The 27,522-nt window shown below is 40.1% G+C and overlaps 1 protein-coding gene across 2 annotated transcripts in view; it reads left to right on the top strand.

The window, feature by feature from the left end:
• Window positions 1-27,522, top strand: part of DGKI (diacylglycerol kinase iota) — a 426,631-nt gene that overhangs the window by 323,355 nt on the left and 75,754 nt on the right. For both annotated transcript variants that reach the window (XM_081800028.1, XM_081800027.1), the window contains 6 exons: window positions 1,405-1,484; window positions 3,720-3,764; window positions 18,927-18,996; window positions 21,142-21,182; window positions 22,112-22,239; window positions 24,511-24,633. In XM_081800028.1, the coding sequence (XP_081656154.1) occupies window positions 1,405-1,484; window positions 3,720-3,764; window positions 18,927-18,996; window positions 21,142-21,182; window positions 22,112-22,239; window positions 24,511-24,633 (487 nt within the window). The remainder of the gene's footprint in view (window positions 1-1,404; window positions 1,485-3,719; window positions 3,765-18,926; window positions 18,997-21,141; window positions 21,183-22,111; window positions 22,240-24,510; window positions 24,634-27,522) is intronic.

Genomic DNA, 27,522 nt, shown 5'->3' on the forward strand with positions numbered 1-27,522 from the left:
CGGGGCTCGATCCCAGAACGCTGGGATCATGACCTGAGCCGAAGGCAGGCGCTTAACGACTGAGCCACCCAGGCGCCACTAAGCTCATACATTTAATGTAGCCTAGGCTACAGTCACTATTGTTTTTTTTTTTTAAAGATTTTATTTATTTATTTGAGAGAGAGAGAATGAGAGAGAGCACATGAGAGGGGGGAGGGTCAGAGGGAGAAGCAGACTCCCTGCCGAGCAGGGAGCCCGATGTGGGACTCGATCCAGGGACTCCAGGATCATGACCTGAGCCGAAGGCAGTCGCTTAACCAACTGAGCCACCCAGGCGCCCTACAGTCACTATTGTTTATGTGTATCTTCTCCATGACTTTGTGAGTTCCTCAAGATTTCTCCCTGCATCTTATACGTATTTTATGCTCTGTATTATTAATTTTAATGCATTTTGCATTTTCAGACCCATTTATTGATGATGAGACTTTAGAACTTCAATGAATGAAAGATTTTAGAAAATCTTTAGTAAACACCACTGTCCTGTCATGTGCTTGCTAGACTCTAGTTGGATAACTCAGAATTTCAAAGGGTATTTTTTTTTTTGGCTAAATTATGGATTTAATAGTACAACTGTACTTTTACAATTAGAAATAGGCAATATATTTTTTGAAGTTTTGGGAAGGAGACAAGTTTTCAGGAATCTTGCGGTGATCTCTGACCTAGGAAGTTCTATCCATTAAAGCCATTGTGGAACATTTGCCACCACCTAAATAGAGGGTATTTAAGACACGTAACAGCTTTTCCTAACTGTTCCCTGAAGCCCTGCTGCTACCACATTTACATTGACCATGTTTAAAGTCAATGGGATTTTTAAGCTGCAAACCTTCTAGAAGCTTTTATTTATTTTAAATATTTCATGCCTAGTTAGTTCTGGTGTTGGCCACCAGGTAGCAACAGTGCCTTGAGTAGCTCGAGTCTCTTACATAGGGAACCATTGCAAACTGACGGAAAGATTAAACCCCATGCATTCAGGAGGGAAAGGAGTAAGGGCCCAGAATCATGATTTTTAAATTCCTCTCTGGCGGTACATTGACTATGGAAAATGCAGGCATAAATTATTAGCTGGCTGTGAGTCGCCTCCCGGCCATGCCTCACTGTTCACATGACATTACACTTCATATCAGGGCCACCGAGACAAAATGAAGGCTGGCCGGGTGGCAAGGGACAATACGACTCATGCAAGGAAAGCATCCACAATAAAGAGTTTGGATCCCAGGGGAGGTTTGAGGAGAATTTTGGATATTGAAATGTCCAAAACACTAATAGTATTTATGAGATACTTTTTTAACCCTAAGAAACACATTTATGCCAGTCTAGAAAAATCAAATATGTTATTTTAGACTTTTCTCTTTCCTTCACCCTTAGCTATCCCTCTGGGTATTCTAGTTGTGCGTGGAGACTGTGATTTGGAGACTTGCCGTATGTACATAGACCGCCTACAGGAGGTGAGTTTCTTTAGCCAATTATTTATTTTCAGTTTTCCATTTTTGTAAACAATTACCAGCCATATATATTTACTTCTGAAATGATGCATCTGGGGAGAAAATGGAAGCGTGGTGTCCTCGTCCTTTAAGCATTGACCACATCTCTCTCCCCAACCCCCACTGCTATCTTCCCTCCTCAGGTGGTTGAAATGGGAAAGGACACTGCTCTAGTGTGATCCATAACTATAGCTTGGAACTTCTTATCTTTTTGCCAGACGACATCCAGTGCTTTTTGAGCTATATAGAATTTCAAAGGGTCCTGATGAATAATGAAGGAGAACAGAGAGTTAGGTTATTTAATGTTTTGTATCTAGCACAGACTTCGGTCAGAGATCACTACATTTTTTAAAAATATAACTTCCACAGGAAAGAAAAACCTTCTGTCCTTCCTAGGAATGTGTGTCCGAACACAGAAGAGTACTCTAGTTGGTTCCTCAGTCTGGCTTACCATAGAGAAAGACAATGGAAGAGACCTCATATATGCCATTCCCACGAATTTGAGCTGCACCAGCCAAGTCAGGAGACCCAGACCCATCACTGCGATGGTCATTGATTGTTTTTGCCAAACTTTGAGAGGGAGTATTCTCTGTCTTCATTTTACAAATGATGAAAAGCATAAATAGCCACTTCTTCATCATTTTTTCTTGATGAAAGATGTGCATTAAAATCATTTTTTCCTGGATGTGGTCTAGACATTTGTATTTTTTAAGCTATTGGGTAATTCTTATAGATACCACAAGCTGAACAACTCTCTTCTAGATGACACGTTCTCCATTAAGTAAATACCACAAATAAAGAAGATATATAATGCTTAAAATACCATCAAGTTGTAGCCACTTAGCTTTAAACATGAGATTCTAGTTCTCTTGGTGGCAGTAAGTTCAGGTAAGAGGCATAAAGTAATATGAAAAATTATTGTTTCCTTTTCAGCATTTTTAAGCATAGAGATGGAATTGTAAACACAATATATTTTGAGGTAGAGACCAAACTTTGAACACTGATATGGGTGAGAGAAGTAAAATCAGCAAGTTTTACGCTTGTGGCTTCATTTGGCTATTTTTTTTTTTTTTTACCAAAGATAACTTTAACATGTTAAAATTTGTGGACTTAGTAGTGTGTGACTCAGGCTCAAATCGATATTCCTCGAATACCACAGTATCTCATTTTCCCAAATAATGTTTTTATTTTATTGTGAAATCTCCCTCAAAAAGCCTGCAATAAAAAGGCAAATCATAAATTATACAAAACCTTTTTTTTTTTTTTTTAACTCTTGGGTAACTTAAGATTTCATGGTAGTCCATGACATGACTGATGAATTGACTTTGTTGAAAACTAACTTATTGGCATGCATGTAATATCAATATTCAACTAAAAGCGGGATTCTTAAAAAAAAAGAAAAGAAAAAAGAATGAATGAATGAACCCAAAGAGGAAAAGTTTTAAAACTAAGTTGGGCACAGAGAGTGGGTTGGTAAAGCCCTGTGGGAAGCAGGTATGAGGACAGAGGTACCCAGGATTGCTGACATCTGTGAATAGAATCACTACCCTCATTAACAAGGAAGCCTTCAGGACATGATCATGGTGACAACTTAGTTATAAAACTTTATAAAGGAAGCCAGACTCTCAGAATCTGCCAGTAAAACCTCATTAATTTCAACCCTATTAATTTGCACTTCATGATCATGCAGAGGTGGCCAGTGATTTTCTCTTGGCTGTCTATGAAAACCTGTGTTTGCCAAGCACTTAGCAGTAGAAACACAATTACTTGTACAGTTTGCATTTGGTCTAAGATCAATAAATTCTTTCTAAGTACTTAAAGGGATTTTAGAAGCTTTCTTCATAAGCCAAAAGTTCAGGTGCAAATTAAATATGGCCCCCATTTATTAAAACGAAATTGCCTGGTTTTTACTTTTGGTCTTCTTGATCCTTGAAACTGTATCACTCCCCTCTAAAACTATTTAGGATATATAGATTTCAGTAGCTAAATGGCCTTTCTTCTCTCATTCCAGGTCGGTGTGTTTTTGTTATTTTGGGCATTATCTTCTTCGTTTAAGCTTGATGAATTTGAAAGAGTTATAGATACTTTCTAGATGAGTTTAATAATACTAAATTGGGGGTTCAGTTGATAGAGTTATAGAGGCAGCTTGTCCAAACTAATCTTAAGGTATGGATTTTTTTTTTTCCATTTTCTCATTAGGACCTGCAGTCAGTTTCTTCTGGCTTCCAGAGAGTTCATTACCAGGTAACACATAGTTGACCCCCCGTGGTTGTTTTCTTAGCTCCCCTGCAAAAAGAAGGTCCATCTTTCAATCAATGCTTCATTTGGATTAGAGGCCACATCTTCCCTAAGGATAGAGTTCACATGAAGAACCGAGTGAAGTGGACATTCTGATTCTTTTATATTTTCCTGGTTTGGGACTACTCTGGTGTAGCACAACTTTGGACTGTGGATTTTCTCCCAGATCATTTAGAAGAGATTACAAAATGAAGTGCTTTCAATGATAAATATTAGAAACTCAGTTCAAACTAGCTTGACAGGGAAAGTCTTACTTGTGCACATCAGCGAAAAGTTCAGATCAAAGGTGGATTTTATGTACCACTGGCCAACCTTCATGCTTCATTTTTCTGCTGGTGTTTCTGCTCTGTTCCCCTTGTCTGTCAATTTCACCTCTGAACTAGATGTTTCCATGCCCAAGATGGCTGCCATTAGCAACCAGGGCTGCATGTGTCTTCTTCACATCCAGAAAAGTGAGTTCTCTGTTTCCCACAACCATCAAGCAGATGTTCTAAAATGCAGTCTGACTAGCACATCTTGGTCTTTTGGACAGGATCTAAGAAATCCAGCCTGCCTCTCGTGACCCACATGAAGTCCTCAGGAGAACACTCAGATATCCTTTGCCCCAACAATCTTTGGGAGGACAATTATCTCCCCACTTCCCTGTCCTGAATCTGTTGCACTCTCTAGCCATCCTCTTACAAATTAGATTTCTCAGGCATGGTTCAGATCCCAGTGTACAGTATACCCCAAACTGTAAGGGGCAAACATGAAGCTCTGAGTGGTCTCAGTAAAGCCCTTTTCTCTGAGAAGCCATTCCCCTTCCCTACTAGAGAGGTGTGTGGGAGTCAGAGCATGCCAAGACTCCCTCCATAAATAAATCCTGTCCTAGACCCTTTCATACTTCCATGTGGGGGACAGGTGTTTAAAGATGTCTCAATCTGTGAATCCTGGTTTAGCACCTCACATTTACTTTTGGTTTCTTTTTTGCTACACCCTAAGCATCCTCTCGTATAAAAAACATTTTTTTTAAACAACAATTTTTTGAAACTTTATCTTGTAACCTCTAGGTAGCTTCTCTGTCTGCTGGTGGATACCCTATACCCTCAGCCAAGGCAGCCTCATTATCCTGAGGCTTAATGACAGGAACAGCCTTGGTGTTCTTATTTGTTTGTAGGTTTATGTTGCAAACAAAGTACCCCACTATTCAAGAATCTTTTTTTCCATCTGGCCACAATAAAAAGGATAAGAATTCACTTCGGGTTTGTTTACATTGAGAAAATAAACTCTACTTCTGAGACTTTTTTATCAACCATTAAAAGACTAATTTCCACTTTATTTTTTTAGATAGAGCACAACATTCCTCCCATTGGTTATTTGCATATTTACCTGAAGCCACTAAGTTTAATTTTATTTTTAAAAGTTTGGTACTTTTAGAGGCTAGGGCTTATCTCTAGTCTTTAAAAACTGACCCTATTATGTATAAGAGTTATAAATTTGTCTGATTTCTTCAAGAGTTTATACTCTTCAGTCATGAACATTTTGCATCTTTGCATTTTTATCAAGACATTTCAGATATTTTTTTCTAAGTAGTTTTGTGAAACTAATACATCTATTTATTATTCTGGCTTATTTGATGTTGTCACTTTGGTGTGAGAGTTTCGGTAGGTGGATATTTTGTACCATGTTTTCTTTATACCATATTTGTACATGTTTTCCCAGAGATCAGGAGATGGTTGAGACTCCAGAATATGAGAAGGGTCTTCGTTTCAGTAGTTATTTTGTAACAGAAACATGCAGAAGAATTTGTGGTATTTATCTAACTATATCAAAAGCTTGTTGTGTTTTTTGGGTTCCTTGCAGTCAAGTCAAACTTTGGTGTCAAAACTGCTGCATTATAAATGTCATGTCAGAAGGTTTTATGTACTGATACATAGGATAACCAATTCAGTGACCAAACCTGAGTGTCAGGATTACTACTGTGCCCACACCCCTCCTTGCAGAGGTATAAAAAACAGGGGCCTTTGGATATTAAGGAAGGAATGGAATAAAGGAAATCTAGGGCAGCCCAAGATCTGCTCATGGAATAAGAAGTTTACCTGAGGGAGACTGTTTGAATTAACATGGCCACGGAGTAGAAAGAGGGTGGTGAGGAAATTTCCTGGGTGGAGCAAAGGAGAGCTGCTTGAGGTAAGGAGTTGGGGGAAGATAAACATTCACATATGGCTGGGACCTTGGGCAGTCAGGAAGAGGAGAAGTGAGTGAGAGGGATGGTGAATAGAGAATTCTGTTTTAGCCACCCTAATTTTGTTATGCCTATTAGACCCAGGAGGTTTTGGTGTGTAGAAAATGAGATCTGTGAATTTTAAAGCTCATTGAAAAATTCAGATCTGGATATAGAAATTTGTGGGTCATTAGGAAGTAGATGGTACTTAAAACTATAAGGCCGGAGGCAATCACCCAGGGAGAGCTTAGATAAAGAAGAAGGCTCGATGTCACACCTACTTGTACTAATGGGTCAAAAAGAGCACAAGTTTAAGAGAACCATCAGTCAAGAAGGGTCATGGAAACTGAGATGAGCAGCAGGAAAACTGGAAATCAAGGAGAAGGTAGTATCATGAAAGCCAAGAGTGAAATGTATTTCAGAGGAGGAAGCAGTGAAATGTGTCAGCGCTGTGGAGAGGCTGAGATGAAGTAGATTGAATTCTGTAGTATTCTGAGGGCACATAGAAAAACCATGGCATAGAAGTGCTATTAGCTTTACAAAGAAAGTGACCAAACCAACTGGAAGGAAATTTAATGTTAAATCTGTGTTTCCTCATGCAGAAACTGATCATATCATACTCTCTAGCCTGTCTCGGCGTCGGGGGCAAGGGGGCGATGTAAGAGAAAGGCCTGTCAGAAACACGGACCACAAAGTGCCTTAAATGCATTTAAATGGACTTTCTTGTGTATGGGATAACACAAAATAAGCTGGGAGAATTAACTGTGATGGCATGAATAAATACCAGTAAGTTAAGGGGGAAAAAAGTTGAGAAATTCCTATCAGCTCACTGATTGGCAGCTGACATTTTAGCTGACTGTTTTCTAAGGCTAGGAAAAACTCAAGAGAAAACCAGCATTTAGAAAGGTGTATGAGTGCCCAAGTCACTTTATTAGTGAGCCATATGGCAGTTCCTAGTCATTTAAGCATGTCATTGGTTTGGTTTCTTCCTTTCCCTAATCTATAGTGAATTGCCAACAAAGCACTAAGGCTCAAAAATGACACCTTATATTAACCTAACAAGGCATTATGGGTTATACGAGAATGCGTTGGATATTTATAGCCTGCTGAAAATTCCTGCCTACACTATCTCTGAGGTCAAAATACAAAGGCCCCTCGATCTTAATGGCATCTCTTGTAACCTGCAACTGATAAATGCACTGTGCTGGCGGATTCAGGATATTCTTGAGCTTGACAGATAGGGTAGAAGTCATAGAGAAATTGGACTCTGCCTACCTATTTGATAGATATGCTTCTTGAGGCCATCTGCAATAAGATAATTCTTTCCCTGTTCCCTCTTCGGTCTTCATTATAGCCCCTTTTAATCCCAAGTCATTAAGTTAAGGAGTAGAAGCCGATACAACTGTTCTAGGGGTTCTCAACAGGGGGGAGATTTTGCTCCTATATATAGGACATTTGGCAATTTGGACATTTTTGTATGTCACAAGTAGGAGAGGCAGTGCTCCTGATATCTGTTGAGTAGAGGCGAGCGACGCTGCTAAACATCTTAGAATGCACAAGACAGCCCCCCCACAGGAAGGAATTATCCAGCCCCCTAATGTCAATAGTGAGAGCCTTGTGAAGCCCTGAGTCATTCTGATGGCTCTCAAGACATTCCTGAGGACCAGAGGCAGATGTAAGTCCTCCATGAGGAGAGGCATAGAGGAAAGAGCAGGATGAGAAAAAATAGTGCAGGGAAACAGAGGCATCTGTGGCTAGGGCAGAGGAGAATAACAGAGAACCAGGGATAAGGGAACCAGGAGCAGGTAGGGTTTTTTGTAGACACCCTATTTCCCCTGTGTAGTGCTTGCTCTGTGGAGGACTGATGTAGTTGGCACACAGAGGTATGCTTTTCAGAATATTATGAGCTGCCAATTTGAGCTTTTAAAGACTACAGTAGGATTCAATGGTAGCTGCAAAAAAAGGAATCCATCCAGGTGATTCTTCTTCTTTAAGAATTTATTTACTTAAAACTAATGCTAGAATGGCTGGGGTATTTCAAAATAGATACACCATTTTCAAAAAGTTCTTTCATCTTTTAGAGATGTCTTTCACTTTCATAAGAAAAAACTCCTGATCAGATCTGAGTCTGTATCAATTTGTTCATCCTCTGATCCCTTTCCCTACTTTACATAACGACCTGATCTTCTGGGAGATGGATCTATATATTCCATGAGAGCGCTGTCCTAGGCAAACAGCATTTGCTCATAAATACTTGATCTATTTCTCGTCTCTTCATATTGACTATCCTTATTCATCTCTCTTCTTTCTCTGTAGCCTCTTTCTCCTTAATTTGTTTCCTGGATTTTAGAAGTCTTTCAATGGATGGGTTGAAACAAGGTTAAGGAAGTCGTCCTGAGAATTCATTTATCTTGTCTCAGGGAAGGACAGGGTTTAGCTAGGAACCTAGTAGAGTGTTGTTCCTTTGGGCTAGATCAAAGCTGTCAGAAATGGATCAAATGGATCAGAAAAGGAATTAGAATAAGACTTGCCTGGGGCCAGGTCTGTTGCAAGTGAAGGCGTGACTGCTAATAACACAGACACACATACACACAGAGAGTAGTTGTTGTTGATAGAGGACATTCTCACACAAAGGGGTTCTTAAAAATGTATAGTATCTCCATTGTCATCTTCTACACTGTCATTATTTCTTCATTTTTTCAAAGCTGCTTTTGGAAATGGGCATCCCATTTCTATATGCAGCTGCCACGGGAGTTATGGCTGGTAAAGTAGGTTTGAGGAGAAAGAGTTTTGAAAGATAAAAATAATAGCAGTAAGTCTATTAAGGAGGCTTATTGTTGGACAGAGATGTGTAAACACATAGTTTCTACCCATCCCCGGTGGATCTGTTCACCAAGGATAAAGAGATATGTTTATACAACTTGGTGATGAATGGAAAGAAAACAAAATGAATAGATGGGTTGGGCAGGCAGATGAGAAATGTGGGTGGGTAAACAAGAGATCAATTTAAAAGTAAAGTGGTTACTGACTGGACATTATTGAATGAAGCAGGGATTCCCAATCCAAAGGGACTTCTGTTTTGCCTCCTTGTCTTTTACATCTTCCCTCAGTTTTATGAAAGAAAAAAGTTTCATTCACAGTGATGGTATAGTTAAACGCTAGGTGAATACTGTTTAATTGAATTACCTACTGGAGGGTGTAATGGGGCTGCTGTGCTTTCATTAAATTTTGTGTGCATCAGCTATGAGTAATTGAATGTAAATTAAGGGCAAGTTTCGCTTATGCGTGCCAAATAGTGGTTCAGATCATTTCCTTATCAATTACATAGAGTTGATGCCAGTTGACTTTTAAAAATATGTATGAGAAATAACAGCTTTGCTTTTGTGCGTGCAGCTGTATCTTTAGCATGAGAAACTGATTTTCCATTAGCATATCGTAAAAAAAAAATCACATCAGGCATTTTTGAAATATATTTGTTAATAGTATTCATTTAAAGAGCATGCAGTTTTACATGATTATTATATTTAAAATGGAAAGGAGCCTGGTCTGTCCAAGGTATATGATTCTGCCTATGTTAAAGAACAAGGACAGTCATAGTTATCTAAATCACACCATTTATATGAAGAAGAATAACAGATCACAAAATGAGCAAGTATTCTATCTCTTTGGTGGACTGTAGATTTGATTATGTAACTTGAGAGGACTGAGAGGACTGGAAGCACTAAATTAGTCCCGAAAGCATCAGTGTCCTTGTTAGTGGTGCAGCTCAGTTATTGATGTGAATTCCCTCTGCAACCCAGCTGCGCTCACACAAGTGCATTTAAGTATATAGTCAGATCAGTTTTGAAAGGTGCGTAGTTTTCGGCTCATTTTTGGTTCCATCAGAAATTAAGTCTCTTTACATTTATTTTAACGTGCAGTGTTTGCAAAGCAAACATACTTCCAGCCACTCTTGCTTAGTGGCGTGGATGTTGCTGTGTTCACCCTAGCGGTCCACGAAGCTGAGGAAGGTCTACCCTTGGGGCCAGTATTCAGTTTCCTGTGAGGGGCTCTTCTGTTTTTCTCATTTCCCCTTTTCAGCTTCAGTCCAATTCATAGTCCTCGCTGCACTGTTCGTGACCCTCCTGCCGCCCCTGAATCCAGGATCCCTTAATGCCAGGGTCACCCACTCTACCTGTGTGCCATCCCCAGTGTGAGGAGACAGTCAGCTGTTTACCTGACAGGAGGTACATCACCCACAGTGTGCTAGCAATGCCAGTTATCTAAAACACAATTATTTCAAATTCAGTAGTATCTCTCTACTGACATCACCATCACTCATATTTTGATTCTCTTTTTTTGAGTAGGAGAGAAAGGGGCGTAGAGAGGTAAGATGTAGGAAGTACATGAATCCTGGTCACCTAGTCACCTATGTGGTCATCATTAGTTAAAAACGTCAGTATATAAGGGAGTTTATGGACCATGGCTTTAAGTTACTGCGAATTCTTTTTCAATAATCTTTTCTTTATTCCTGTTCCAATTTTAATCCATCCACATATGCATTTGTCTTTGATATTAGGGTCCTTGAGGTACTTCTCTTGACTTTCATTAGCCACTTGTGTTGTGAAGTCTGCCAGGTTTTATAATCTTGGCTTATCTTAGTTTTCCGAGTGTGTATAATTCTAGACTTCTCTTTGGTTTTTAACTCCCCACTCAAAGTAGACCTTAGGACAACACCTTTCTAGTGTGTACCTTTTGTTTACTTTCTGCAAATCTGTAAAAGTTATACACAAAGACATACATGGATACACATTTGTTTTTTTTCTTTTTAATAAAAATGGATTTGCATCCTTTGCACACTCACTATATATATATATATATATATTATACCACAACTCATTTTTAACAGTAATGTACCATGAAGATTATGCTTTGCTAATAAATGAAGCTCTAACTCAGTTTTTTAAAACTACTGCTCTACTCTGTGGTATATATTTAACCCTGTCTCTCTGGATAGACATTTAGGTTATATGCACTTTTTGCCATTGTTTGTCTAAACAAAGTTGTAGTAAGCATAGTTGTGCAGATTTGAAAATAAAGCTGTAACCGAAGTGATAATCACATGCTAAACAACTTGGTCACTTGTATGGAGTTGAGAATTGTAACCATGTAACACAGCAAAGTTATCTTAAACTTATGTAATCAGAATTTATATGAATCTTGTTTCAGTTTCTCTACTCTGAATTGTGGTTCACTATTGTTTTCATTGATTGCCATATTCCCGTGGGATTCTCAAGCAGCTGGGACCATGGGAGGGGAAAGTGTGCCAGCAATGTGACTGGAGAATTTGAGAGAGGAAAAATTCTGATTTACCAGGCTGTGAACTCTGATAAGAAGTATGGAAGATTAGTTTGACAGTTAATGAAAGCTGAAACTATGAAATATCCTTGAATGCCAGAGGCAAAGGAAGGTTTTCATAACCATTAAAATTATTTTGGCTTTTGCTTTCTTCATGTTTTTGCTTGAGCTGAGTCAAAAAACAACTTCTGTCCAACTTGACCTACACAAATTCCACCCATCCTTCAAAACCCCCCACTAATTCTAATTCCTCAAGAATCTATAAAACTGAGTATATAAGATCATAACCTCTGAAGTAAGAGAGGGCTGCATTTGAATTGCGACTCCAGCACTAAATGGCTGGATACTTGTGAGAGTTTACTTAAATTCCCAAAGCCTCTGCTCTTCATTTATGGCTCAGTTCTAGGTGCTGGAGAAGAAGTTCAAGAAGAATACTGGAGATAGATGAAGGAGAGGTAGATGGAGCTAGATTATGCAGTTTTCTAATGACAGAATGGATATGCCATAAGAATATGGCTTCAAATCAACCTACCAAATAGGACATTAGCCTAATATTCCTAAATGAACTCTGGTGGTGGCCGGGTAACCCTAAATCCAAGACAGATGGTTCTGTGAACTTTGATCATAATCTCTCCCATACATAGGCTTCGAGGGGATATTTTCTCCAACATAGAATATTAAGTAGATGCAATAACATAAAAAGACTGGTGGTCTAAATTTCATTTAATACAGAACCACCAAGGAATACAGAAATAGAGTTATGTTTATGGAAAATTCTCAGAAGTAAAAAAGGAGCATACTATAAAAGGAGGTAAAGGAAGGAAAGTTTACCAGTCACCCACTGTTACTCCCTGAGTAGTTGACAGCTTGTTGACATTTTTGTTCCATATCCTTTAATGCCAGACAGTGGAGATGAGTCTGGGCAGGAGCTGTAGGTGGACGACTTAACGTAGCAGGAAGGGATGAAGGAGAGCAAGGGTCAGCAACCTGCTGCTCTGCTTGACATCCTGGCCACTGGCCTTTGTGTAAGTGGATTGCATGATTCAGGATTGTGCCTATTAGCACGTCTTAGCTCTCCATCAGTGTCAGGACTACCTGAAAACCGCTGGCCCAGACCAAAGATTGCTAGCCCCACATTTCAGACTTGAAACAAAAGGGCCTTCTTAAATGTGAGCTGACCCTTCCATGTGCTTTCCCAGCTATTAATATCTTCTGCTGTTTTCCTTACCAGGCTCCCGTTCTGTGGGGAGCCGACTCAAGATCCTTTTCCCAAAATCAATGGCTTTTGACAATTGCTAGGAAATGAAATCATAACTAAAATAGCCATCTCTTGGAAAAAAAAAAAAGATGTTGAAATCTGGTAAATCAGACATATAAGAACTCCAAAAATTGGGGTGAGAAGGTGAGCACCTCGGCGGTTCTCAGTGAGGTAGATACCCTCTGAAGACACGGCCTGTGCTTTGTTCTTCTTTGTGACCCTCACATCACATGCAGTGTGCCTCATTAGCTCCAATCAATACTAGTTGAAAAGACTGAATATAATTGTGTCAAAGGAATAAGAGTAATATATAGCTATGTGACACCTGACGATCCAAGTCAGCAAAAGAAAAGATAGCGGGCGCCTGGGTGGCTCAGTCGTTGGGCGTCTGCCTTCGGCTCAGGTCATGGTCCCGGGGTCCTGGGATCGAGTCCCGCATCGGGCTCCCTGCTCGGCGGGGAGCCTGCTTCTCCCTCTCCCATTCCCCCTGCTTGGGTTACTGCTCTCGCTATCTCTCTCTCTGTCAAATAAATAAATAAAATCTTTAAAAAAAATAAAAATAAAAATAAAAATAAAATAAAAAAAATAAATAAATAAATAAAAAAAAAAGAAAAGATAGCAATTTTGATGAAACTAAGCAAATATCCAGCACAGTTACTATTGAATGGGGAATATTATTGAATGGGAAGAGGGCAGTAAAGTGCAGTGTTCTGAAAAATATTGCTTTTGGTGACAGAAGACACTCAGCCTTGAAGACAGTACCCTGTATTTAAGGCAACTATCTAGCATCTGATAGTGTGAAAAAAGGTGTTGGGTGCAAAGCACCAAACCAACAATGGCATGAGTTCAGTCTTGGTTTGATGCATTTCTTTTTTGTGTCTGTGCGTACAAATCTGTTCCATTTGTTTTCTCTGAAATCCAGATTCTGAGCACAAGGACGTTTATGGATAAAATAGTTTTGCGTTGGTGTAGCACCATCTGAATGATCCAGTCTGAAATGTGGCCTATGTTCCGTGAGCCCCAAAGGTGATTAAAGGTCATAATTGTTTTAGGTTAAAAAAAAAAAAAAAGTCCCAGATGCCCCAACATTACTTGCGAAGCATAACAATATCAGCATATCTACGTGTGCCAACACATGGGTTAAGCATTCCACGTGTCCTTTCACTTATTTCTCAAAAGAATCCTTTATAATAGATACCATGGTAGCCATTTTACAAATGAGGTAGCCAAGGTACAGAGTAGATAAGAAATTTGCATAAAATCTCAGTTAGTAGGTGGTGAAGCCCCAAGATTGTTCTGTTCACGAGCTGGTCTTCTCGGCTACCAGAATTCCGCGGCCTCTGGGTTTTCTACTTGAGGCTGGATCATGTACCATGGATTGCACTATTATCCCTTCTCATCCATAGAACTGCCTTTCCGAAACACCTCCAGGACAGAGACTCTCTTGTCATCTCATTTCTTAGTCTGATGATGTCATCCTACAAAAATATGAGTTTTCCAGAAAACCCACCCCTACGCCATTTGACTTAACTTTTAGATGTTAAGAATTTATAGTGTGATTATCTACTGCTATCTTTTGGGTTTCTTTTTTTTTTTTTTAAGATTTTATTTATTTATTTGAGAGAGAGAGAATGAGAGAGAACACATGAGAGGGGGGAGGGTCAGAGGGAGAAGCAGACTCCCTGCCGAGCAGGGAGCCCGATGCGGGACTCGATCCAGGGACTCCAGGATCATGACCTGAGCCAAAGGCAGTCGCTTAACCAACTGAGCCACACAGGCGCCCCTGTCTTTTGGGTTTCATCACTAAAGGGTTACCAGTGAAAAACTCCTAGTACTATATGGACCAGATTCAGCATAAGGGATTTTCTTAGCTGAAGTATGTCTTCTTCCTGAGTTCCACTTACAGAATTTTCAAACAGAGCAACCTTTGATGGGGCAGCAATGACATGATAACTCACAAGATCAGATTTAAAAAAAAGGGGCCTGTCGGGGAACACAATTCCTATTAAATCTAGATGTAATATAATCACAAATCAAGCACTCTTGTAATGAATAAAACCACAGATCTGAAAAACTATACCTCAAGTGCCACATCTAGTGTGCTGCCTATTTATCTTTTGCACAGCCTGTGAACTAAGAATGGTTTTCAGATACTCTAATGCTTGAAGAAACCCCAAAGAATATTTTATAATTCACATAAATTATATGAAATTAAATTTCAGTGTCCATAAATAAACTTGTATTGGAACACACACACACAATCAGTTTTCCAAGGCAGACTTTCTCATTAAAAGTAGTTTTTGGCTCCGTTTTTCAACTCAAGTGAAATACAACAGCCTCAACCACCACCAGATTTCCCATCCCTCGCCTGCTCTTTACCTCCTGTTCTCCCCTGGATCTTTTAGATGTCATCCTAGCACCCAGCTGTGCTGATTAGCTGAATTTCTTTGTGTCTTATTTTATAGATTGTTGGTATATTTTGTGGGTATGTTTTTACATTTTGTCCATCTGCTGCAGTGAAACATCATTTTAACACTGATTTTAGGTAATCTCCAACTTTTAGGGTCCTAATGCAAGTGAGATCCTTTCATCTGCATATATATGTGTGGGCTAGATTAGATCCAAGGGGAAAATTTTGCTGAGACTTGACTGCTTTTATATATCTTTTTGACATGTAACATTTGGAAATAAGTAGTTTAACTGCATTGCATTATAAATCCTTCCCAGATTAGGGTAGGTGATAATTGCATTTTTACTTTGGAATTCAAATACCTTTTCAAAAAAAAAATTATTTATTTATTTATTTGAGAGAGAGAGAGAGAGCACAAGTAGGGAGAGGGGCAGAGGGAGAGGAAAAAACAGACTCCCTGCTAAGCAGAGAGCCCACTGCAGGGCTCAATCCCAGGACCCCAAGATCATGACCTGAGCCAAAGACAGACGCCTAACCAACTGAGCCACCCAGGCATTCCTCAAATGCCTTTTAACATAGGACTTCATTATATTAATAATTCTGTTTTTAAGAGCTGACAATTTTTTTTATGAACAAGGCTGAAGGAGCTCTGTAAAAGGAGGGAGAGGATGCAAACCTAGTTCAGGGGAGCTACATCAGAGAAGTTAGGGCTCTCCCAGTGCACTTGTAACCATCTCCTAAGACGCTGGGTTAATCTGCACATGACCAAGAGAGTGTCTAGTTATTTTTCAATGACATTTTTCTCATGAGCTTCTTGGGATTCCAGATCACTTTGATAACCTATAGAAAGCAGTGAAACATGCACCTCCACTAGACACACTGAATTTAGCATAAAATTTCAGGGAGTTAAGGCTTGTTGAACTTAGTCGAGGGTCCACTTGAACCTATTTGAAGTGTTTCAAAGATCTCTATTCTTTGGCAGCTGGTGTGTTTTCACAGAGCAAACTGGTAACATTCTCTTTAAATAAAACCTCTTTAAGGAAGTTGAGTTGTAGCAAATGCCTGTGAATTAAGGTGTAGAGAAAATAAACAAACAGAAAATATACAAAATAAATAGGCACATCCGTAAAACTCTCCTGACACACAGACCCTCATACATAAAAATGTATACAATTATACCAATATTATTTTACCAGCCTGTGGTAAGCTAGTCACGTGATTGAGGCAGTATATCAATCTGCATTTTATTTATTTTTTTCAATCTGCATTTTATTAAATGAGACTAAATAATATCTGATATTCTCTAATTTGAATACTCCAGCAATAACATTATTAATCTTTAGGTTTTTTTAAATGATAAATTAAGCACTTCTGAGTTCTTTCAGAGTAGATTTTTACCTAGGGAAATTTCATTTTTGTGTGGGGGGCTCTCTGTAGCACATTTGACATCAGATTTCAGAAACTGTCCTTGGTGTCTAAGCCATCTTTATTTCTAGAGAAGACAGCCATGTTTCGGTTTAATATTTTTATTTAGGAGCTTTCATAGTTGGCACTAAATATTTCAAATCACATTTGAATCTCCTGACTTACTACATTTGACACTAAACGGACATGTTGGTGACTTTACATGTTTTATAAAAATACAGTAAGAACCTTAAGTTTCTTTAAAACAGTATATCACGTGTCAAAATGTACTTCTCGAAATGTTAAATGTGATTTTCATACAAATAGGTACTGAGCACATATCACAATTTCATTTAGTGCAACCAGCAGAATGGCAAAGCCCGTTCAGAAAAGAGAGAAGTATCTCTGTGTTCATAGCTACATATATATCCATAGAGATAAGTATTTATCTGTCTATCCATAGCTATATCAATTCTACACATATAAATATAAAATTTTGGTGCCAGACCCAAGACCAGTTTTTTTCTCTATCAATTATTTACTTTGCAGAATCCATTCATATTAAAAATTCCATGTAGTCAAGGTTTCTTATAATAAAACGGATCCCTTTTGTTAGGTCCATGCTTTTAAACCTCTAGCGTACATCATCTTCACCTGAAAGATTACGGGGTTCCACTCCCAGGGTTTCTATAAATTTGTGGTTGTGCCAGGGAATTTGTATTTCTCACAAGTTCCTAGCTGATGCTGCTGCTCCACGGTTCACATTTTGAGACCCGCTGATCTAAGCATAGGCTTTGCCTGAGGAGCAAGTGAGGCATGAGGGAGTGTTGATCAAAACCCCAAACAAGTCAATGCAACCTCTGATTAGTTCCTTATTGTTTGTCCTATGTTATTCCTAGTTCCTTCTCCTGTCCCCCTCCGGTACACATGGATCCGCCACACCCAGCTGCACTCCAAGGATGCTACCTATATTAGAACATCTCAAATCCCTAATGTGGGTCAAACTCCCACTGCCTTCCCCACAGAGACCTAGCCTCCCTCCTCATTTGTCCTGTTTCTGTCAACGATTTCAATGTCATTATAAGCCAGGGCTAGAATGCTCCAAGTTATGTGTTGTAAACTAGAATGCGCTTTTTATTTTTAAATTATCATTGACAGAGTTTCTCTTAGGGGAGATTTTCAGTTTTTGAAAGTTTGGAATTATAAAGAGATAATCCCTTCTGCTTTCAATCTGCCAGTTCCCTAGTCTGTTCTTCTGTGATGTGGCCTTAATTCCTTGTAAGAAGTAAAAGCTTCAGAGACTTCTGGAAATCTTGGGAACTGGTAGTAGTATTAAATCAGGAAGGATGCTAGTCCTGGTGATCTCTTGGAAGGGCAGCTTTTGAAGAATGATGCATCAGAAGCCAGTCTTCTAGAGGTCGGGCCAAAATGGCTAAGGGGAAGTTGGAGACAGGAGGTACTGAGGCATATTTCAGGGATTTGGCAGGGCAAGGAAGGGGAAATTTATTTTCAGAAGATGTAACAAGATTAATCGAGGGGAATTTGTTTTAGAGAGGGGGAACCATTGAAAGCAGAAAAATTAATGAATTTCTGGGTAGGGAAGAGGATTTCAGTAAGAATACAGAAATAAAGTTTGAAAGGAAAGAAGAGGGTAATCTGGGGACTAGATGAAGTGGTTAGCTTTGAACAGGAAAAAACCTTTTTATCTAAGGCTAAAGGAGAGGAGATGGAGGCTAGCAGATGGCCTTGAGTTCACACATGAGAGGGGGTAGGATCGGGCATCTTAGAAGCTAGAGAGCTGGAGAATGCTAAGGCGGATGAGTACATCGTTGGCTAAGTCCGTGTTGGGCAGACGATTTTGTCACCAGCCAGCCTGGCAGAAGGTTCTTCCTCCTTGTGCGCAGCTCTGCAGTCAGGTTCAGTGGATAAGGTTGAGGTAATGATGGCCTCAATATGTGATGTTGATTTTCTTTGCTTTCATGCAGACAAATTGCCCTGTATAACAGATGCTATTCTAGTTAAGGGGTTTTGACACTGCAGATGGATGGCCTCTTGTGTTTCTTCAGTGCTGCGAGTCCATTCTGGCCAGTAGATGAGGCTCAGCGCCTTCCCATTTTGTGCCAGGGCCTTCCTTATATCTATGTGGGGAACCAAAGTGTAAATGACAGCCAGCTGCCCCTACTTCCTTAGCTTCACAAAAGCAAAGAAATTCCCTAAACGAGGTAAATGTCCCCAGTTATGTCATTTCTGAATGCTTAATAGAGTAGTTGAGAACTTCATAGAAATTTTATGTGGGAGTTGTTTTCGAAGGTCCCGTGTGAAGTAATTTATTTCAAAGGACAGCCTCTCTTTCTAGTAAGAATACGATTTGGCCTCTCACCAGTGCTCGGTTTAGGAAAGGATGCTCACTCTTAGAAGTAGTCAATATGGTACAGTGAGGTTGAAACCCTCAGGTCATTCAAATGGAGTCAGGAGGATGTATGTGTCTCTTTCCAGGACCACGAAACCTCCTTCCCCAGGGCGCTCTCAGCTCAGAGACTCTCCCCACGGTGGTGCTTTCTAGATGGTGAGTGTTTCTCTATTTCATGGAGCAGTGGGGATTGCAGAAGCAGCAGGACAACAATGTATTGATAGATGGGGTGGAGTGGACCCTGGTTTTCCAAGGGATTATTCAGAAACTCTTTATGTGGCTCTGTGTGACTGGTATTTGCATCTCAAACCATGTGGACTCACTGATGTTGCGACATACTTTCCTGAAGTCATTTTTTTCAGAGGAAGTTGGTTACCTTGGGCTGAACTCAGCATCAAATTGCCCAAACTGACATTTCCCTTTCTGTGCTCACCGCCCCCCCCCGCCCCTTTTCCTGAAACATGTTGAGGGCTTATCTTAAATTCAGGCCAGTAGATGGATATAGTACACAGCAGACAGGTACTAATTCCCTATTGTTTGCTTATTGTAACTTTCGTATATTACCATTAGCCATCATTTCAGTATGAGTATACATTTTTGCAAAAATGTAGAAATTTTCAGTTGCATTCAGATCTGCTCTGCTGAGCATAGCCTATTGAATGTATTTCAGTTATTTTCTGATTGGTTAATGGGTTCATTTTCCATTGCAAGCATCCCTCACTCCCTAGATGCTGCCTAATCCTGTTTTTCTATCAGTTAGTTACCCATATTACAGTACACTCCTGCTTATCTACTGCCCAGTATATCAACAACCCGGTATCTCTCTTGTCTATGTGGACATGTGGTTTTCACTGTAGACATTTCTTTGGTTGATCTGGGGATGCAGATATAAATGTGGACAAGAGTGCGACAGGATGTGTGAGTATGTAAACAGTACTATGAAGATGAACACTTGTATTTATATCAGATCTAACCCAAGTGAATCATGACCTAGGTTTTCATTAATAGCTCATCACCTACTCTGAAGATAACTGACACTACTTTCCTCCGGCTCCTTTATTCCCTTGTGATGAAAAGCACAATCATGTGTTTTTTCCTGACTTCACAGGGAAACAACTTATATTTGAGAAAATTTTAGAAGTTTATATGAATTGTTCTATATACAGTCTGTTCTATATACTTTCTTAGATAAAATTACAAGTGTGATGTTAGTTATATTCTATAGATAGGAAAACCTTTAAAAGGTGATCACACTTAAGTTTAAAAAGAACCAAAGTAGAATAAGTCCTCAGATTTTATTCCTTTGTTGCTTTTAGCGGGGAGGGACCGTGATTGTCTTGTTTCTCAGCTCATGTCCTTTGGAGAGAAGCTACTCATTAAATAGTTAGGATTTTTGAATGATTATTTGCATTTTGAGTTATTCCCTCTAGGACTATGTACTTTGTAGAAAATCTATTTATAATATTTGGACTCTGTTAGATAGATTTAAGTGAGGAGGAACATAATTCTTTTGAGTATTAAGAATAATCAGAATAGTGTCTACAAACCGAAAGTTTGCAATTTTTTTTTCCCCAAACCACAGATGCAACCCAGTTCCTTTTAGGAATGCTTAAATAATTACTTTTACTGTTTTGGCTTTCTTTAGACATGGCTTAGGAATTCAATCTTGAAGTGAAATGAATCCTTCAGTACCAGATGGGGTCCCTGGCTCTGCATCTTCAAGCTTTTTTTTTCAAAATGAGAATCACTTCCTTGGGAAGTCTGGCTATCTACAGGTCCCCCACTCCCCCCCCCACCACCACCACCACCTTTATTTACTTAATAAATACACACTGAGTCCCAGCTCTGTTTAAGGTCATGTGCTAGTGTCTGTAGACATAAAAGAGTAAATGAAGCACAGACCTTTAAAGAGGCAGATATCTCTGTCTCCTAGTTATTTATGAAGATGGTGTCTACAAGAAGTATAAAAAAATGTGAACATGCCTAAAGGTAGGAGCAATGAATTCTGTCCAGAGTAGGGAAGATGGGACGGAAGAATGTTTCTCAGAGGAGGCAGCATTTAAGTTGGTCCTTAAGAGACAAGTAAGATTTAGTTAGGGAGATGTAATGGGGAAGGGCTTTCTAAGCTGGGGCGTAGCCATAGCAGACAGGGAAGTTCTGAGTTTTTCTAAAGTTAGGAACTGGCCAGCAGGCCGGCATGCCTGGAATGCAAAGATTTTGAGTGGCATAGTAGGAGAGAAGGTTGTAAATTTGGTGCTAGATCACAGGACTCTGAATGCCATATACGTTTTTCTTTCCTAGCAACTTCTGCTGATCGCTTTTACCGAATAGACAGATCTCAGGTAAGCTTTCTTGAGCCTATTTGTAAAAGTGAAAAATTCCACAATCAATAGACTTTATTGGTAGCTAATCTTACACATTTTTTCTAATGTAAACCCTAAAACATTTACACATTCCGGACTGGTACTCATAGCCTAAGTTATGAGTTTTTTTATTTGTCTTCACACATTTTGTGATTTGTGGACTCAAGATTTGACCTTGTAAATGAGTACAGACAATAACTAGGCTTATAGATGTTATCACCAGCCTGCACTCTAAATTTTCTTGCACACTGCTACTTTTACTACTTCCTAGCTCCATTTTATGGCTTTTTCAGTTTATTTTGGTTAGCAAGTTTGACACCTCAGGTGTATATTTATGCTACTCAGTTGCAACTCATCACTTCCCGGGATTTCGTAATGAGAAAAAAAAAAATGCTTCTGCTCAATGATAATAAATGTTCCTACTGCCCAAATTCTCCTGCAATAAAGAAGAAGAAGAAGGAGAAGAAATAATAATATGCCATGGAATCCAGTGATAAAACCAGTTGTTAATCATGCCACTTAGCTTTGGCCAGATCCTGGGGGTCCAAGTCCAGCTTACTGCACAATTCATGCTGGACCAAGCCACAAGTGGGGTGTCGCTTCTTCAAAAGTATTTGGGAAGAAGAGGCAAGCCCATCTCTGGTTACACCTGACAAGATCCTGGTCAAGTAGGAATCCCAAACCAAGAAGGATTCACCTCTTCCCCTCACCAGTCTCTTGCTACCATGTCGCTTCAGGGATGGATGTCCACTGGTCTGGCCTCTGAAAATACACTGTGGTCTTCGGATATGCCATCGACTTTCATTATCCCTCAAGACCAAGGATGCTTTGTTTTGTCACTGATATTATCAGATGATAGATTTGAGCATCTTGTCAATCCTTTGACAGACTTCTTTTTTCTTCCTTAGGAACATTTGCACTTTGTGATGGAGATTTCCCAAGATGAGATTTTTATTCTGGATCCAGATATGGTGTTGTCACAGCAGGCAGGAACACCTCCAGGAATGCCTGACCTGGTGGTGGAGCAAGCTTCAGGGTGAGTGCGCCCTTCTTTGGTGATGTGGTAGTGAGGCTGGCCACAGCGTGACATCCGTGTCCAACGTGGCTTTGCACTGGACATTTCTAATGACATTGAACTATCTTGAAATACAGGTTTTCTTGCTGGGTTTCATTAGCATGTAGCATAACTCGTTCCATTCTGTGTCTGTCTTTTGAATGGCTGCATAGAATTACTCTTTCCCACCAAGATTTGTACCATGTCTGAACTTTCTTTAACCACTACATCCACACTTCTTACCAAACTATAAAGTACTAGTATTTGCATTTGTGCATATATATCTATAATGCTTGTACCATCCAAAGGAAAATGGGCACAGGTGGTTTGACTCTTACTTTTCTCCTCTACCACTTCCTCCTCCTTTTTTGCTAGATCCAGGCAGCCTGAGACATAGATGGTAGAATAATAACTATGACGTATCAAGCACTTACTATGAGCCACATACTGTCCTAAATGCCTTTCTTATATCCCTACCACCACTTCATAGTAACCTTGTCATTGGAAGTGCTCTGTGCTTATTTCCTGATCTGTAAAATGGAAATGAAGCCTACGCAGAGAATTGTTTGAAAATTAAATCAGTTGATACGTGTGAAGTATTTAGGATAGTTCTTGACACTTGGTAGACACTCATTCAATATGGTGTCATTAAAATGATCCTCGTCATCACTGTCCTGTCACAGTGCCCCTGCATGTCTGGTACTATTATTATCCTAAATCCACAGATAACAAAATTGAGGCTCAGAGGGTTCTTTAACTTTGCCACCATTGCACAGAAAATGAATGGCAAAATTGAGATTTGGTCCCAGGTTTTATGCTAAAGCCCGTGCATTTAATCACTATGTTGAACCACCAAAATATTATTAATATTTCTAGGTTATTTCAGCAATTCCAAAATACTTATTTAGAGACCTTTTTAGGTGCCAGCTACCAGTAGAAGCCGTTAGGAAACAACAGCGCAAAAATAAAAAATTGAACATTTCTGCCCTTGTAAAGTCTGATGAATTTTGATGTCTTAACTGGTATATGAAGGCCAAATAGTTAAAATAAGGATTTCCCTGGAAAGCACACACACACAGGCACTCAAATAGCATTTGCGAATTGTGTACACACACACACACACACACACACACATATATGTAGACATGTTCACTTGAGGTAACCTTATGCCTGTTTACCCCTGTGCACTAATTTATTTGGTCATTGCTGCCATTTCTGAATATTTCTTACTCTGCCAAGGCCAGCTGGGATCAGTGATATGTATCAAGTCCAGAGAAGACAGAAGTGGCAGGATGGGGCAGGTATATAGCGGTGTTTAGGAAAGCCAGAGCTAGTGATAACAAATGTGTACCCCCGGGAGTCCCAGAAGGTGGTGGAGAAGCCCATCTTCACAGTCCATGTCTGTAAATCCAGCCTGTCCGCTGTGGGGAAAGCTAGTGAGATGCTGGATCATCCTGCAGGGGCAGTGGGCATTAGAGTCTTGCTGTCCTCTTGCCCAACATGATCTTGGCTGCAGTCTTCAATCTGGTTAAGAGTAAACCCGTTCTACCACACTCACCCTGCTCTTTGCCCTCTCTCTATATCAATAATTGGCCAAAAGAAATGGCTTTGTCCTGGGCATCCTCTATTAGCCCTAGCTCCAAAAATAAAGTAGCTCAAAGTAGCTTGAAAATCCATTAGCACTTCAATCAGTCCCTTTCTTATTTCTGGTCAGTTGCCCCTTCTGGAAATGAACAAGGACAGGAAAGCAGTGAAAAAGGATGGGCTTTGTTATTTCCTAATTTCCATTTCTACATCAGGTCCCATTACTTCTTATTTACATCACATTTAAAATTACTTAATCTTTCTTTAAGATTTCATTTTTTTATTTGAGAGAGAGAGTGCGTGCACGGTGGGGGGTGGGGGGGGAGGCAGTCTCCCTGCAGAGCAGGGAGCCCAAAGTGGGGCTGATCCCAGGACCCTGAGATCATGACCTGAGCCAAAGGCAGATGCTTAACTGACCGAGCCACCCAGGCACCCCTAAAATTACTTAATCTTGAAAGGCAGTTTTCTCATCTGTAGAGGGCAGAAGCACACAAATAGTTCATGATACTTGAGAAAATTAAATAATGAATGTGAAGAAGTAACTAGTAAATACCCAGTGAAGATTAGTTTGCCATCTCGCATCTAGACAAGAATCATCTTGAGACAGAGCAGAGTACGTGCCATGCTGGCTTTGAATGCCTAAATGCCTGGTGCCCTGCTTTCTCCCAGAATTTCCGACTGGTGGAATCCTGCCCTACGGAAGCGCATGCTGAGCGACAGCGGGCTGGGAACGATAACTCCGCATTATGAGGACTCGGATTTGAGAGATCTCAGCCACTCCCGTGTGCTACAGTAAGAGCGCTCTCTCTGTCCTTTGTGACCCTGTGATCGCCGGGGGAGGAGTGCCGGGTACCTCACCAGGGGTGGGGGGTCGCTTTTCAGTGGTGCTCCCAACTGTCTGTTGTGCCACTCTGTGCTCCCCCATCTTACTCACTTGGCTCACTTTTCCCAGCCCCAAGCTCCTGATGGAGCTTCGCTTTCCATTTCTTTTGCTCCCGAGCCGCACTGAGACCACACGTGTGTATCTATACATACTCTGAACCTCACTAGTGTTTGCTTTACTGGAATCCAGTGTTTACTAGATGTCCCCGTGTTTGCCGCATCGTGAAGACATGCATGAGAGAGATCATGAAGAGTCTGGAAGTGACATAGGGTTTTTTCATTTGTGGGAACATTTCCTCTTGCTGCTACAATTCTGTTTCATGTGTCTCTAGTCCTGTAGTATAGTCAGGTGGTTTTGTTGGCTGAAGTGGAGCTGCTCCCGTGGCTCGGGGTCTCTGGGGTAAATGATGCAGCTTTCGTTCCTAGGTCGGAATAGCAAGTGTGTTTGCTTCTGAGGCCTGACTATGGTCTGAAAGGAGGGTGAATGTTGGAGTTTTGCAACAGTGCTGGCAATTTATGTCTGCACGCTCTTTTCTTCCTGTGATATCTCCTTGCAGGAGCAGATTGCAGGTGTGGTCAATGGTCACGGATACATTCTTTCACCCCGTTTCAGAGGTTATACAGGTTTGTTGGAATTCATGATACTGGGCTGGTTTCCAATCCTATCCAAGGTCCTAACTGAATAGGGCCGATGGCCTTGTTACTGTGCAGTCTTACAACTTTTACAAAATAAAAAGATTAAGAGTCTTAGAAGCCCAGGGTTAACCGAACAGACATTGTTTCTAAAGGAAGACCACAGCAATTTTGGTATGGCGAAGGGGGGAAAAGTGAGAAATCTGGAGCTAAATACTTCATTGGTGGGAAGGTTCTACTCAGATATCCCAGGGGCAAAAGGCAATTTCATTTTAATTGCTTCTCTGTACTACCTCTTGTTTTGTTGTGTGAAGAGTAGAAAGGAGAAAGTGAATTACTGTGGATTTTCCTTTTTAATCAAACCAAGTTAGATTTTGATCACATTTTGATTGCTTACAACTCAGGGTGTTTTTCCATTTCTTTTTTATATGGAATTGATGCTTATGAACCACAATGAGTCAGCCACCCCCTGATGGCTAAAAATGTGGCCACCTAGCTGCGGGCAGATTTATTTGAAAAATTAGAGTTTAGACACAGACATAGGAATTATGCCTAGACAAACCAGATGAGTATTGTAGTTGTTCTTACAGACAAGCTATTTCCAAAAAGTAGAGTGATCTCACTCTGGTTTCCTGTTCCCTGATTTTTCTCTGTGGAGTATATTAAAGTATATATATATCATGGTATGTGAAGTGTAAGGTAGTAAATATTCTTCCCAAATCACAAATATACATACTACTTCATATAATAGCCATGTTCTTAAAACTCTATATAAAAATCAACTCTTATTCTTCATTTGGGTTGTATTATCCTTTCAGAGATTTCTCTTAATTTTTTATTGATCTTTACTTGCAGTTGTCAGTTGCCTTGGTCATTTACACTACCTTAGCTCTTACATGCACTAGAGCAATTAACTTTAAATTTTTTTCCTGCTAAATCACTCGAAAACAAAGTAACACTCAAACACTCACCCCTAGCCTCTGAGTCTGTCTAGCTGAATCTCTGCACATTGTGAAATAGAGACAAGTCACCCCCCCGCCAAGTTCTGCCTGAATCCCTGACTCACAGAACATAGGAGCGTAATAAAAGAGTTGTTTTAAATCACTAAAAATAAGTAAGTACTGTACCCTACCCCAATTTGCCCATTAATTCTTTAATTTTTTTTTTAAAGATTTTATTTATATATTTGAGAGAGAGAGAGTGAGAGAGAGCACATGAGAGAGGGGAGGGTCAGAGGGAGAAGCAGACTCCCTGCCGAGCAGGGAGCCCGATGCGGGACTCGATCCAGGGACTCCAGGATCATGACCTGAGCCGAAGGCAGTCGCTTAACCAACTGAGCCACCCAGGCGCCCATCTTTAATTTTTTTTATTATTATTACTGTGTCCATTAATTCCTTAGAAAGAACATCTCTTTATTTCCTTCAGAGATCATCTCTGATGCAAAGAGGTATAATTGCTGTTACGGAATAATTCAATTATATAATACATAGATATTATATACCGTGTTAGTAATGGCTAGTATTGATGGAATGTCTCCTACTTGCTTTGTATCATAGCTAAATTATCTTTAATTCTTTTAACAACTTTTAAATCTTGCCATTGCTTAACAATGAGTAAAGTGAGCCTTACAGAGTTTAAAATACTCATCTTGGATCACGCAAGACAGCAGGAGTGGGAATTGTGGTTTGAATCGGGTTGGCTTGACTTCTGACTTCATGCTTTTTCTTTTCTTTTCTTTTTTTTTAAAGATTTTTTATTTATTTATTTGAGACAGAGAGAATGAGAGACAGAGAGCATGAGAGGGAGGAGGGTCAGAGAGAGAAGCAGACCCCCTGCCGAACAGGGAGCCCGATGCGGACTCTATCCTGAGACTCCAGGATCATGACCTGAGCCGAAGGCAGTCGCTTAACCAACTGAGCCACCCAGGCGCCCCTTCATGCTTTTTCTGACCATACTGTACTATCTCCTGATGGCCTGGTGTAAAGGCATGGTGCCTACAGCCCCGTGGCCCGAGGAAGGTTTACTTTGGCTTCTATTTATTTTAGCATTTGTAAAGTGTCTGGGGAAGCTTTAAAAAGAGATTGAAATGTTTAAAAAGATAGACTTTTATTGGGATGCCTGGGTGGCTCAGTCAGTTGGGCGTCTGCCTTCGGCTCGGGTCATGAT

This window comes from Leptonychotes weddellii, chromosome 12, assembly GCF_054177405.1.
Source record: "Leptonychotes weddellii isolate Sample4059 chromosome 12, ASM5417740v2, whole genome shotgun sequence".
NCBI classification, from domain to species: Eukaryota; Metazoa; Chordata; class Mammalia; order Carnivora; family Phocidae; genus Leptonychotes; species Leptonychotes weddellii.